At 38.0% G+C, this 13,683-nt stretch overlaps 1 protein-coding gene across 1 annotated transcript in view; it reads right to left on the reverse strand.

The window, feature by feature from the left end:
* Positions 1-1,311: 1,311 nt before the first annotated feature.
* Positions 1,312-13,683, reverse strand: part of NDC80 (NDC80 kinetochore complex component) — a 63,149-nt gene continuing 50,777 nt past the window's right edge. The window contains exon 17 of the mRNA XM_036874187.1: positions 1,312-3,325. Within this exon, the coding sequence (XP_036730082.1) occupies positions 3,188-3,325 (138 nt within the window). The 3' untranslated portion in view covers positions 1,312-3,187. The remainder of the gene's footprint in view (positions 3,326-13,683) is intronic.

Raw genomic sequence — 13,683 nt, forward strand, 5'->3', positions numbered from 1 at the left:
TTTAACTAGTGGTGACTTTTTCTTTTAAAGAAGTGCACCTCAAATTTTAACGTACATACGACAACTCGGGGACCTTTTTTTTAATAGTAATTTTTAAAAAAAAGTTATTTATTTTATTTTTGGCTGCGTTGGGTCTTCGTTGCTGCATGCAGGCTTTCTCTAGTTGTGACGCACCGGCTTCTCATCGCGGTGGCTTCCCTTGTTGCGAAGCACGGGCTCTAGGCGCCCGGGCTTCAGTGGTTGCAGCATGTGGGCTCAGTAGTTGTGGCTCACAGGCTCTAGAGCGCAGGCTCAGTAGTTGTGGCACACGGGCTTAGCTGCTCCGCGGCATGTGGGATCTTCCCAGACCAGGGCTCGAACCCGTGTCCCCTGCATTGGCAGGCGGATTCTTAACCACTGTGCCACCAGGGAAGCCCCCTCGGGGACCTTTTTAAAATGCACATTTGACTTCTGATTTTGATTTAGTAGTCAAAACTATAAGACTTCTAGAATAAAACATAGGTGTAAATCACAGTGATGTTGGCAAAGATTCCTTAAATACTACACAAAATGCAGAAAGTATTTTAAAAAAAAGTGATAAATTGGGTCTCATCAAAATTTAAAACTTTTGTTCTTCAAAAGACACTATTAAGAAAATGAGGGCTTCCCTGGTGGCGCAGTGGTTGAGAGTCTGCCTGCCAATGCAGGGGACACGGGTTCGAGACCTGGTCTGGGAAGATCCCACATGCCGCGGAGCGACTACGCCCGTGAGCCACAATTACTGAGCCTGCGCGTCTGGAGCCTGTGCTCCGCAACAGGAGAGGCCGCGATAATGAGAGGCCCGCGCACCGCGATGAAGAGTGGCCCCCGCTTGCCGCAACTAGAGAAAGCCCTCGCACAGAAACGAAGACCCAACACAGCCATAAATAAATAAATAAATAAAAAATAAAACTTTCTTCCTTAAAAAAAAAAAAAAAGAAAATGAGAAGGCAAGTCACAGACTGGGAGAATATATATATATAAAACATATATGGTTGAAAAAAAAGCACATGAAAAGATGCGTAACACCTTTGGTCATTAGGGAAATGCAAATTAATATCACAGTAGATAGAACCACACACCCTTAGGATGGCTAAACTAAAACCATACAAGTGTGGTTAAGGACGTGAGCAACTCATACGCTGCAGACAGGAACATATGATACACGACTTTAGGAAACATCTTCTAAGTTTCATGAAAGTTAAATATGCGTCTACCATACGTGAACTAGCCATTCCACTCCTAGGTGTTTACCCAAGAGAAATCAAAGGATATGTCCATGCAAACATCTGTACGTGAACGTTCATAATGACTTTATTTATAATAGCCCCTAACTGTAAATAAACCCAAATGTCCATCAACAGTTACATGGATAAACAAACTCGATATATACATACAATGGAACACTACTCAACAATGAAAAGGTATGAACTACTGATATACAGTGTAACATGGACCTCACAATTTTCTGAAAGAAGCCATACAAATGTACATACTATATGATTCTATTTATAGAAAATTCTAGAAAATGCAAACTAATCTGTAGTAACAGAAGGGAGATCAGTGCTTGCCTGGGGATGGGTGTCAGGCAGGTATCAGGTAGGGGCAAGACAGTATTGCAAAGGGCAACGAGGAAACTTTTAGAGGTGATAGATATATTCATTAGCTTGACTGTGATGATGATTTTATGGGAGTATATGTATGTCGGAACTTAATGAAAAGTTTAAATACCTACAGTCTATGTCAATACACTGTAAAAGGTGCAGATTCTGATTCAGTAGGTTTGGGGTGGGGCTAAGGGTCTGCATTTTTAACGAGCTCCAAGGTGATGCTGATGCTATTTCCATACCATGTTCTGAGTGGCAAAGCTCTGAGTCTTTGTCATATATATATATCATTTGAGTACACAATAGATTCATATAGCGGGTATCATACAGGATAGTGCAGACAGAATATTTCCAACACTGAAGAAAGTTCTATTGGATGTTGGAGTCAAGATTGTTGAATATATTGGTAACCATTAATCTTGCCATACCTATTAATTATCTCCCAGCAACGACCTGTCTTTGTTTCCATGCTGTCAGGCTGAATGCCCTCTCTTCATAAAATGTTGCTGGAATCCCATTCTGTATATTGCTTACGTTTCATTTTATCACGTTCTTCATTCTGACTTATATTAGAGCTGGAATAAAGTTAAAAGAATAGAAAATTCAACTGGAGGCAGATTTTAGTTCAATTTAAGGAGGAGCTTCCTAACAACTTAGACCTGTCTAAAAATCCCACTTTCTAACATGACTCCCTCACCATCCAGAACATTCATGTTTCAGGGCTCCTGTGGCTGTGTACTCAGGATTGCATGCAGGTTCAAGAAGCTCAGGGTGGCCTCTACCACTAAGACGCATGACATGAGTAAATCAGAACTTCTCTAGGAATATACTTTCATCTCTAAAATGAGGGGGTTAAATGAGATTATTTCTTCTGATTCTCGCATTCCATATTCTTCTACGTACTTCAGAGTAAAGATGGCATGAAGCCAGAAAGAACTTTAGCTTCTTAGCTCCGGATAAGGAGTGGGTCTCTGTGTCCAAAGTGATTAGGAAAGCTTTTTAGTCAGTCAGTGCCAACCTCTGTATGGTTTATCCCAGGGATTGGCAAACTTTCTGTAAAGGGCCAGATAGTACACATTTTTGGCTTTTCAGGCCACATGATCTGTCACACATACTTAACCCTGCTCTTGTAATGGGAAAGCAGTCATAGATGATATGTAAGTGAATGGGTGTGATTAGATTTGGCCCACAGTTAGTTTGCTGACTCCGGGTTTAATTCAAAATACCTATTTTTCTAACCATCTCAAGTTAGGCAGAGAGATCATGGGAAAAACACACTTTATTGATATAAGTTTATTAACTCCAAGTACATAATATAATTGGTCTTTCATATCTAAAGATAACAATCCAACCAGTTATCATAATTTCAGGTTATACATACCTTAAGTTAATGAACTAGATTTATAAAAGATATAAAAATATTTCACGGGCTTGGGAAGATGTGGTCATGAGACTTCATTGTAAGGAGGGATAAAGGATATGCTAGAGATTTTTCAAACCTACAAAGGACATTTCAAAATTTACACTGTTAATAAAGTTCTCGCTTAATCAACATTTTATCTTCATTCATCAGAAGCCTTAAGTAGAGAAGCTTTCTTCTTATACTTGTCTCCAATCTCTCTAATATTGTCCAAGAGATCTTCAGACGTGTATTCTTCATACTCTCTATCAGCTTTAGCAATCTGCTCCTCAAGATGTTTCTAGTGGAAACAATTAACAATTGTTAATGTAAAAACATTAATTTCTTTTAAAGTGTTTAATTGTGAAATCTACAAATAAGAGCATAACATTTGTAAGAACAGGAATAAAAAGAATACTCTTGCATCCACCTGGCAGGCTCCTTTTGTGCCCCTTCCTAATCTTATACCCTCTTTTCTCCCAGACACAACCATTCTCCTGCAAGGTACTTTTCTTTATACTTTTACTACACACACACAGATTAAATATATAAACGATATACTAGTTTAGTGGTACCTGGTTTTAACCTTCATGTTTATTGAATGATATTAAATGTAATGTGTTATGACTTGGTTTCTTTTCCACAGAATTTTGAGATTCATTCATGTTAATGCATATAGCTATAGTTTATTCATATACTGCTATATAACATTCTGTTGAATGAATATACCAACATTTACTTATCCATTTTACTGTTAATGAATTTTTGTTTGTTCCCAGGTGTGGTAGGCTGACTCCTCAAAGGTGTCCATGTCCTGATAACCAGAACCTGTGAATATGCTATCTTACATGATAAATGGAACTTTGAAGATGTGACTGAGTAAAGGATTTTGAGAAAAGGAGATTATTCTGCATTATCCTGGTGGGTCCAATGTACAATGGTCTTTGTAAGAGGGAGTCGGCAGTGTGGGAGTCAGAGAGAGAAGACATAAGGATAAAAGAGAGCTCAGAAAGGACAGACGATGCTGTGTTGCTGGCTTTGAAGACGGAGGAAGAGGCTGTAACCCAAGGACTGCAGGTGACCTCTGGAAGGTGGAAAAGGCAAGGAACTGGATTCCTCCCTCTAGAAGGAGTGCAGCTCGGAGGGACCATTTTAGACTTCTGACCTCCAGAAATGTAATCACTCAAATCATTTTCTGGTCTGTGGTTCAGCTGAACAATACTTGTTAAAAAAGGATCCATGAAAGGTTATAGAGCTACTAAGTGGTGGAACTAGGAAGAAGTGGGTAGAACCTAGGTTTTCTGATGTAGTATTTATTCCAGGATGCTTTTCTTAGTTCTTACCACTAAGCAGAGAAAAGTACTGGCAAGCAAGCAGCAGTTCATGTCATTCAGGAGAGATGAGGGGATATAAGATCACATGTTCTGTTTTCAAATAAATGAAAGCCTATTAATGTGATATTATGAACTTTTTTTCCCCTTAAACAATTCACAACTGGGACTACATTATCTCCTAATAAATTACTAAGGAATTTTAGATTTAGCAATTTATTTTAGTTTTTGGGCTCTGTACAGCAGGTTGGAGGAATAGTTTAATTCTTAAACTTTCAAGCTATGTGAAGGGTGAAGCTAAGGTAAACTTCATGTTTCTGAAATACTTTTTTCTGTGTTTATATAAAATTAACAGAAAGGAATGTTAAAAAGAAACAACCGGGACTTCCCTGGTGGCGCAGTGGTTAAGAATCCGCCTGCCAATGCAGGGGACACAGGTTCATTCCCTGGTCCGGGAAGATCCCACGTGCTGCGGAGCAACTAAGCCTGTGCACCATGAATACTGAGCCTGTGCTCTGCAACAAGAGAAGCCACCGCAACGAGAAGCCCGCGCCCCACAATGAAGAGTAGCCCCCGCTCGCCACAACTAGAGAAAGCCCACACAGCAATGAAGACCCAACACAGCCAAAAATAAATAAATCAATAAATAAAAAGTCCATAAATATATTAAAAAAAACTTATAAAAAAACAAACAACAGGCTTTAAATGGAGTCACTTGAGCTAAGCCTATGTCACTAAAAGGGACTTAATACCTAACCTAATTACAGTTCCAACCTTCCCCAGGAACATAATCTTTACTGGTCCTTTTGGAATTTCCTGGTCAGCATCAGTGAGGTAATCTGCCTAATAAAAACCTTGTATCCCATAAAGGGAGGTGACCTTGCCACCTTGCCTGAAATAATCCTTTTTAAATTTATGACTTCTTTGTCCCCCGTCACCCCCTACCCTGCCTTTAAAAACCTTTTCTTTTCTGTAGCTCCTTGGAGCTCCTTTCTATTTGCTAGATAGGATGCTGCCCGAAACATGAATCACTGAATAAAGTCTATTTGATCTTCAGATTTACTCAGTTGAATTTTTCTAACAGTTTTTGTTGCAGCAACTGGATCCGAAGTGAACTTCTGATAGGGTCTCAGGGACAATGAGAAATGCAGGTGTGGTACCCATGAAGCCTTTGGTTCACTGTCTTTCTCACTGTTTCTGAGGGCCATGGGTAAGTTCCTCTCAGCTCTGAACTCTGCTCTCTTTGTGTCAAGGCTCCAGATATAATTGGCTTTCCACACGTTTCCTATTTGACTGGAAACTCCAGCCCTTGATTCTACCCCAAGAATCTGTTCACGTGGGAACTGTTAGTGGCAGTTCCAAGTTCCCATTTATGTGGAGCCCCTGTCTGCAATCCCATTTGTTGAGGTTTGCTGGCTCAATCCTTTCCCCACCCCCCAGGTGACACACTGGAAACTGTCAGTGTTACCAGCTGGAGTAGGACACGGTCCAACTTAAGAACCAACTGGGTCTGGAATCGGACTGGGTCTGATTTAGGTGGACTGGGTCCAGTGTGAGGCCTCAGATGAATTAAATTTTGTTTTAAGTAAAGGCTATTACTTATAATGGTGATCTTGGAAGAACTGCCCCCCCCAAAAAAACCCCTACAAAAACAAATAAAAAACCCAAACAAAATACCCCTCAAAACTTAAACTAACAAACAAAGAAAAAACCAAATAAATAGAAATAAAAATAAGATCCTTAAAATCAAAAGAGTTAAGTACACTACCTTCAGGCATACCTGCTTATGGTCTCAGAAGCTATAAATATCTACAAAGATGGCCAAAATTTTACTAAAGACAACCTGGAATTTTGTGTCTTGAGGACTTGGCTTGGTAACCATCAGATTGCGAGCCCCAAAATATGGCCTGCCTGACAGAAATGTGGGCTGAACTGCATTTGTGGCCAGGGTCCTACCAAACTGCCACCAGCCCTCAGGGAAAGTACAGTGGCCATCATGAGGAAAGTTCCAATTAGATAGATAATTTAAGAAGGGCACTTAAAAAGTATGCAAAAGCCTCCAAAAAGCTTCAAAATTGCAAAATAGTTCATTGAAAGATTTGTTACAAAAGGCTAATGAAAAAGACACAAGAGGCACCTAAAACAAAAGACTAGAAGACTGACATAACTCCTGCTGCTGCCCTTTATCCTCCTTTATTTGAGTATTCATTTAGTAATCCTCTCTCCTTCTACTCTGAAGAGACTTACAAAACCATAAACAAGTCTGCCAAGTGAATGGCCCTACAGATGCAACCACGTCTGCCTTCAAGAGAGGGCCCCCATATGGGGTCCTCCCAGAGCTGACAGAAGTCAGGGATTTTTCTGGTAAACTGCTACATTATTTCCTTGAACAGCCAAGGGAAATGAAAATACTTTAAAACCCCACTCGGAGTCTGCAGATGAGATCCTGGGAAAATTGTCAGAAGCTTCCTAAGGGTAAGAATTCTTACTATAGTCAGATCTCCTGGACCTCTGTCTGTAGTACCCAGCAGAGAGAGGAATATAAAATATCTTTTGCACCATATTTGGGGATGCCTCTTAATTACAAAATTAATATACAGAAATCTACTGCATTTCTATACACTAATAATGAACTATCAGAAAAAGAAATTTGGGAAACAATCCCATTTACCATTGCATCAAAAAGAATAAAATAGCTAGGGATAAACCTACCTAAGGAGGTAAGAGACCTATACTCAGAAAACTATTAGACACTGATGAAAGAAACTGAAGATGACACAAATAGTTGGAAAGATATACCATTTTCTTGGATTAGAAGAATATTGTTAAAATGACCATATTACCCAAGGCAATCTACAGATTCAACGCAATCCCTATTAGACTACCAATGGCATTTTTCATAGAACTAGAATAATTTAAAAATTTGTATAGAAACACAAAAGACCTCAAATAGCCAAAAAAAATCTTGAGAAAGAACAGAGCTGTAAGTATCATGTTCCCTGACATCAGATTACACTACAAAGATACAGTAATCAAAACAGTATGGTACTAGCACAAGAACAGACACATAGATCAATGGAACAGATAGAGAACCCAGAAATAAACCCATGTACTTATGGTCAATTAATCTATGACAAAGGAAGTAAGAATATAGACTGGAGAAAAGATGGTCTCTTCATTAAGTGGTGCTGGGAAAACTGGGCAGCTACATGTAAAAGAATGATATTAGAACATTTTAACACCATATATTCAATACAAAAATAAACTCAAAATGGGATTAAAGACCTAAATGGATGATTGGAAACCATAAAACTCTTAGAAGAAAACATAACCAGTACACTCTTTGACATTGGTGGTCTTAGTAATATTTTTTTGGATCTGTCTTCTCAGGCAAGGAAAACAAAAGTAAAAATAAACAAATGGGGCCCAATTAAACTTAAAAGATTTTGCACAGCAAAGGAAACCATTAACAAAACAAAAAGACAACCTACTGAATGGGAGAAAATATTTCCAAATGATATGGCCAATAAGGGGTTAATACCCAACACAGATAAACAGCTCATACAACTCAACATTCAAAAAAAAAAAACAAACCTGATTTAAAAATGGGCAGAAGACTGGGATAGACATATTTCCAAAGAAGACATGCAGATGGCCAACAGGCACATGAAAAGATCCTCAATGTCGTTAATTATCAGATAAATGCAAATCAAAACCAGAATGAGATATCATCTCACACCTGTCAGAATGGCTATCATCAAAAGGACCACAAATAACAAATGTTGGTGAGGATGTGGAGAAAAGAGAACCCTTGTAAACTGTTGGTGAGAATGAAAATTGGTACAGCTACTGTGGAAACAGTATGGAGGTTCCTCAAAAAACTAAAACCAAAACTACCCTGCAATGCAGCAATTCCATTACTGGGTATATATGTGAAGAAAACAAAAACACTGATTTGAAAAGATACATGCAACCCAATTTTTGTAGCATTATTATCTAAAATAGCCAAGATATGCACACAACCTAAGTGTCCATCAACAGATGAATGGATAAAAAAGACATTTACACACACACACACACAACAGAATACTACTCACTCATAAAAAGAAATGAAATTTTGCCATTTGCAACAACATGGATGGACTTGGATGGTATTATGCTTAGTGAAATGTCAGACAGAAAAAGACAAATACTGTATAATACCACTTATATGTGGAACCTGAAAAATAAAACAAACTGGTGAATCTAACAAAAAAAGAAACAGACTCACAGATATAGAGAACAAACTACTGGTTACCAGTGGGGAGAGGGGCAAGATGGGGTAGGGGATTTAGAGGTACATACTACTATATATAAATTAAATACACTGCAAGGATATATTATACAGTACAGGGAATACAGCCAATATTTTATAATAACTATAAGTGGAGTACAACCTTTAAAAATTGTGAATCACTATGTTGTACACCTGAAACATATTCAACTATACGTCAATTAAAAAAAGAAAAAGAAAAACCTTGTTAAACAATTTATCAGTGGATCCTTTGATGTCGTTTAAGTTGCAACCCAATTCCTTGAGGAATTGAGAGCAACTGTCCTAATCATACAAATCTTTGCAAAAGTAGAAATGCAGCTCTAGGGGCAGTTCAAAGTTCACCTGTTTGTTTTTACCAATTCCCTAACCTCCCCTATTTATCTTAAAAGGCTTGTTAGTTGCATTCTTTCCTTGTGCCTTTGAGACGTAAATGTTAAAATACAAAGTTCAGGGAGGTAATTCTTTTTTAATTAAAAAATAAAAAAAATTTTTTTTTGGCCGTGCTGCGCAGCATGAGGGATTTTAGTTCCTGGACCAGGGATGGAACCCGTGCCCCCTGCACTGGAAGCAAGGGGTACTAACCATTGGACTGCCAGGGAATTCCCAGAGAGGTAACTCTTGTCATTAAACAAACAAACAAACAAACAAGGGGGAAAGGTCATTTCAAACATGGGCAAATGAGAAATCTTAACGTATGGAAGTTATGAGGTCTCTGTGTCTGTATGTTCATGTGTGTCTATATATGTGCAATAGATGCGTGGTGTTTCCTACCTTCAGATGGTATTACCAAAAATAATTTGTAAAAGAGCTGTATTTAATTGGCCTAAAGAAAATTAAGCCCTTATATGAGTTATATATTCATAAAATTCCTAAAAATTATAAAAATTAACCCAAATGCTTTTTATAATCTTTATGATCTAAATAGTCTTTAGTAAGTAAAAGCTAGTTTAAATTTGTTGGTTTAATTAAAAGAGGCATGTCTTTGGAGTTATCAGCATTAAGTATAAAACTTTTTTCCTACCTGGGTTTACCAATCAAATAAGTTCATGTTATCTCTGTTACAAAATTTGTTAGCCAGAAAAACAATTTAGGATGATGACTGACATTGTCTAATGACGCTTTTACTTTTTTATTTTTTATTTATTATTTTGGCTGTGCCGCGTGGCATGCGGGATCTTAGTTCCCTGACCAGGGATCCAACCCATGCCCCTGCAGTGGAAGCTCGGAGTCTTAATCACTGGACCGCCAGGGAAGTCCCCTCTAATGACGTTTTTGGATGAAATTTTTAAATAGTTTCCCCAAATCTTTTTGGTAACCTGAAATTTTAAAATTTTGCTTAGTTAAGTTAAATGATGAATTAAGTTAAGCTTATTGAATATTCAGATCATTTCCAAATAGGATGAAATACTGGAACATTAATTACTGAACATAGTTTTATCTACTGTTGACTTCATTTTGTAAGCAGATAAAGTAGGGGGTCCCCAGAGAAAGAAAATCAGGCATAGCTTTCTTGACATAAGAGAAATCATTTTTGGCCTAAGTCATTTTGTGATCTAAGCCTGGCCACAATGCTTACCCTTGAACAGGTCTCAGTAATTAATGATCTTAAGGGAACAAAAGAATGCAGGAACAAATTGTTATCAGACAAGAGAAATAACAATAGCAAAGGTATTTTATCTGTTGTAAAGACTTCCAGTTCTGTTTCAGTGTGGAACATTAGCCTGAAGTGCTCAACCTCCAGATCAACTGGAACCTAAGGGACGATGATGTTGACCTTTTCTGACACTTGTGGCTTGAAGCCAGTAAAGCCTGGACTCTGTGGACTGCCCAAGCCCCTTCATGAATATGTATGTACCCTTAGCTTAAAACTTCCCCGATTTTGCTGTTTGGGGAGACACTGCTTTGGGAAAGATCCCTGGTGTTCTCCTTACTTGTTGCAAGTAATCATAAATCCTTCCTTCCCCCAGTCTTGGGCTTGGCTGTGTCTTTTGGCTCGACACCCACCAAGAGGCAAACCCAATTTTGAGGTAACACTTTTACAGAAAAACTAAAGATATTTGGGTCTACTGGTAAACATGTCCAGTGCCACACACAGACAAATTTACTATGAGAAAATATGCATTTTTATAAATTATAAAAAGCATTTATAAATTTTCCAAGCCACAGAATACCAGTTTAAGAGTCCACAATTGCTTACTTCTTAGTTTCCAGCAGCAGTTAAGGTTTTTAAGGATTAAAAATTCTAATACATATGTAATTAAAGTTACTAGAAATAAAAAGATAGCTGTAGAAGGTTTATAGAAAAGGAATCTCGTGAAAGGAATTTATGCATGATCAAACTGGGAAAGACTGAACGAATTTATTATAAGGATTTAAAAAATAAGCTTTAAAATCAGTAGTGTACTTATGTAAAATTAAAACTTAAATTTCTGCGGCTTCCCTGGTGGTGCAGTGGTTAAGAGTCCACCTGCCAATGCAGGGGACATGGGTTCAAGCCTTGGACCAGGAAGATCCCACATGCCGTGGAGCAACTAAGCCCATGTACCACAACTACTGAGCCTGCGTGCCACAACTACTGAAGCCCATGCGCCTAGAGCCTGTGCTCTGCAACAAGAGAAGCCACCGTGATGAGAAGCCCACGCACCACAACGAAGAGTAGCCCCCGCTCACTGCAACCAGAGAAAGCCCGTGCATAGCAGCGAAGACCCAACACAGCCAAAAATAAAATAAATAAATTAAAAAAAACAACAAAAAAAACCCCCTTAAATTTCTTTCATCTGTTAAAAGAACAAAAATTTCTTGGACTATTGGTCTGCTTCTAGTAAGTGATTCAAAGGTTTTTCTTGATCTTTTAAGCAATCTGCCAAGAAAAGAAAGATTTTGTGTCTTGTCAAAATAATTTCCTGTGTTTCATGTTTTTTAAATCAGTTCTTTGATTACTTAAGAAAACTGAGTCTTCCTTATTAAAACAGCTATGGTTTTGTTTGTTTGTTTTGGCAACTATTTAACTTTCTGCATTTGCCTTCTAAGACTCTGTCACTATGGTTAGATAAATAACTTAAGTATTGTTTCACAGTGACCTATCTGACCAAGTATTTAAAAACCTTTTGATAAGGAAATTTCCTTGTCAATTCCATTATAATAAACTCTTATTAAATCTTTAACAATGGGCATTTAAAAAAAAGTCTCTGTCATTTCAGACAGTTATTGTTTTCCTCAGATGCTTTTGTAAAAGTGTTCCTACAAAAGTGCTTCATCTTCAAGAAGATTCATGGAAAGGACTTTTGAGAAGTATAGGTTTCTGATAACTTTAAGATCATAAAAATGAACTGTGTAAGAATTTCCAGAATTAATGGAAATACAGGATTTAAGCAGAACAAGAATTAATGACATGGGACTGAATGAACTGAGGAGGATGATTAAAATTTTTATGACTTTTTGTTTTAAAACATTGCTGGTTTCTTAATTTTTTTGTTTTTCCAGATTTAAAGAAACCTTTTCTCTTAAGCCATTTATGACTTACAGCAGTTGGTAAAGTATACCTTTGTAAACTAAGATGAAACATTTACTTTTTCTCCCTACCTGAACACTCCAGAATTCAGAAACTCTTAAATATTCTTTTCATGGCAATATAATTAAGTTATTTGCATAAGTTCAATATGAATCTGTTCTTCTTGTAACAGGATACGACTGAAAACATTGGCTATATTACCAAGGCTTTAACTGGATTGTCATATTTGACAGAGATGCACATAGACTCAGATGGGACGAGACAGTTTTAAGGAATTAAGTTTGACTTTATGGAGCCAATAAATGCCCTTGAAAACTTGACCTGGTACCTTGCTTACAAGGTTCCAGCAAAGCAGTCTTGAAAAGAACTTACATGGTCAATCACTATTCTTGCTGCACTTCTGTAAATAACCAAGCCAAATTTAATGCAGACAAATTAGTTTTACTGTGATTACCCATGGAAAAAATAAACAGGGATAATTGTAGAGAGAAAAGTTATACCTGCACCTTTGTGGATATTAGATTCCAGTCCTGTTAATTGTCTTTGAGGTTTTGTCACATATCTGTAAATTGGACTGGATCCTAAATTCTTCTAGCTCCTCAAATATCTGGCTACAACCCTCCAAACTAACATTTCCAAATTTCTCCTACACTTCTAATTTAGAATCAGTAATAACAAAGACTGCCTTGAATTTCCTTGGACGAGAATTGTAACAGATCCTCCTCACTACCCAGATGGCAGCCAAATTTCAGGGACGTGACTCTCAAATATACATCTCACAGCTGAAGAAGGCTCCACCTGACATCTGGTCCTATATAAACGCTGGAGACCTCCAAATCAAATTGATAGGAAGAGAAGCAGCTGACACTGAGGTAGAATGCTTCCTCCCAAGATGCTGGATCAAGATTCATGCTTTAACTAAACATGAAACCCTTTCTTCTCTTTCTTTCCTTTATTCTGGCATTGGCCTGAAAAGATAATGCCATTATCCGTATCTCCCAGGTCACTGCTCAGGGGGGTAACATTTCAAACTGCTGGATTGGTCATTAAAAAAAACACTCTGATAGGTTCATGATGCAAGAGATCCTTGGTCTGTTTCTTCATTTCTGGTTAACAGCCCCAAACTTGGGGAATTTGGCGCCCAGGCTCTATACAAAGTGACACAAGGCGAGGGTAACCAGAATAAAGCTGCCTGTGTGTTCTACAGATCCTTAAAATTTTACTGGTCTCAATGGCTGTCACATTTCCAGTACTGAGCCACAGATTGAAATGGGAATTACCAGGAGGGATTCATGACTCTGGATCTGATTCCTTTGAGAGAACCCTACCTTCCCTGGGTAGGAGTAACTGCAATTGAGGCTATGATCAGGAACCTCTCGCTAACTCTTGAAAGCATTATGGAATTTGCCGCTAAAGCAACAGCTGCCCAACAAAAATCCTTAGACTCTTTGGCTGAAGTTGTTCTTGATAACAGGATAGTCCTTGATTATATTTTAGCTGAG

This window comes from Balaenoptera musculus, chromosome 14 (assembly GCF_009873245.2).
Source record: "Balaenoptera musculus isolate JJ_BM4_2016_0621 chromosome 14, mBalMus1.pri.v3, whole genome shotgun sequence".
Lineage (NCBI taxonomy): Eukaryota > Metazoa > Chordata > Mammalia > Artiodactyla > Balaenopteridae > Balaenoptera > Balaenoptera musculus.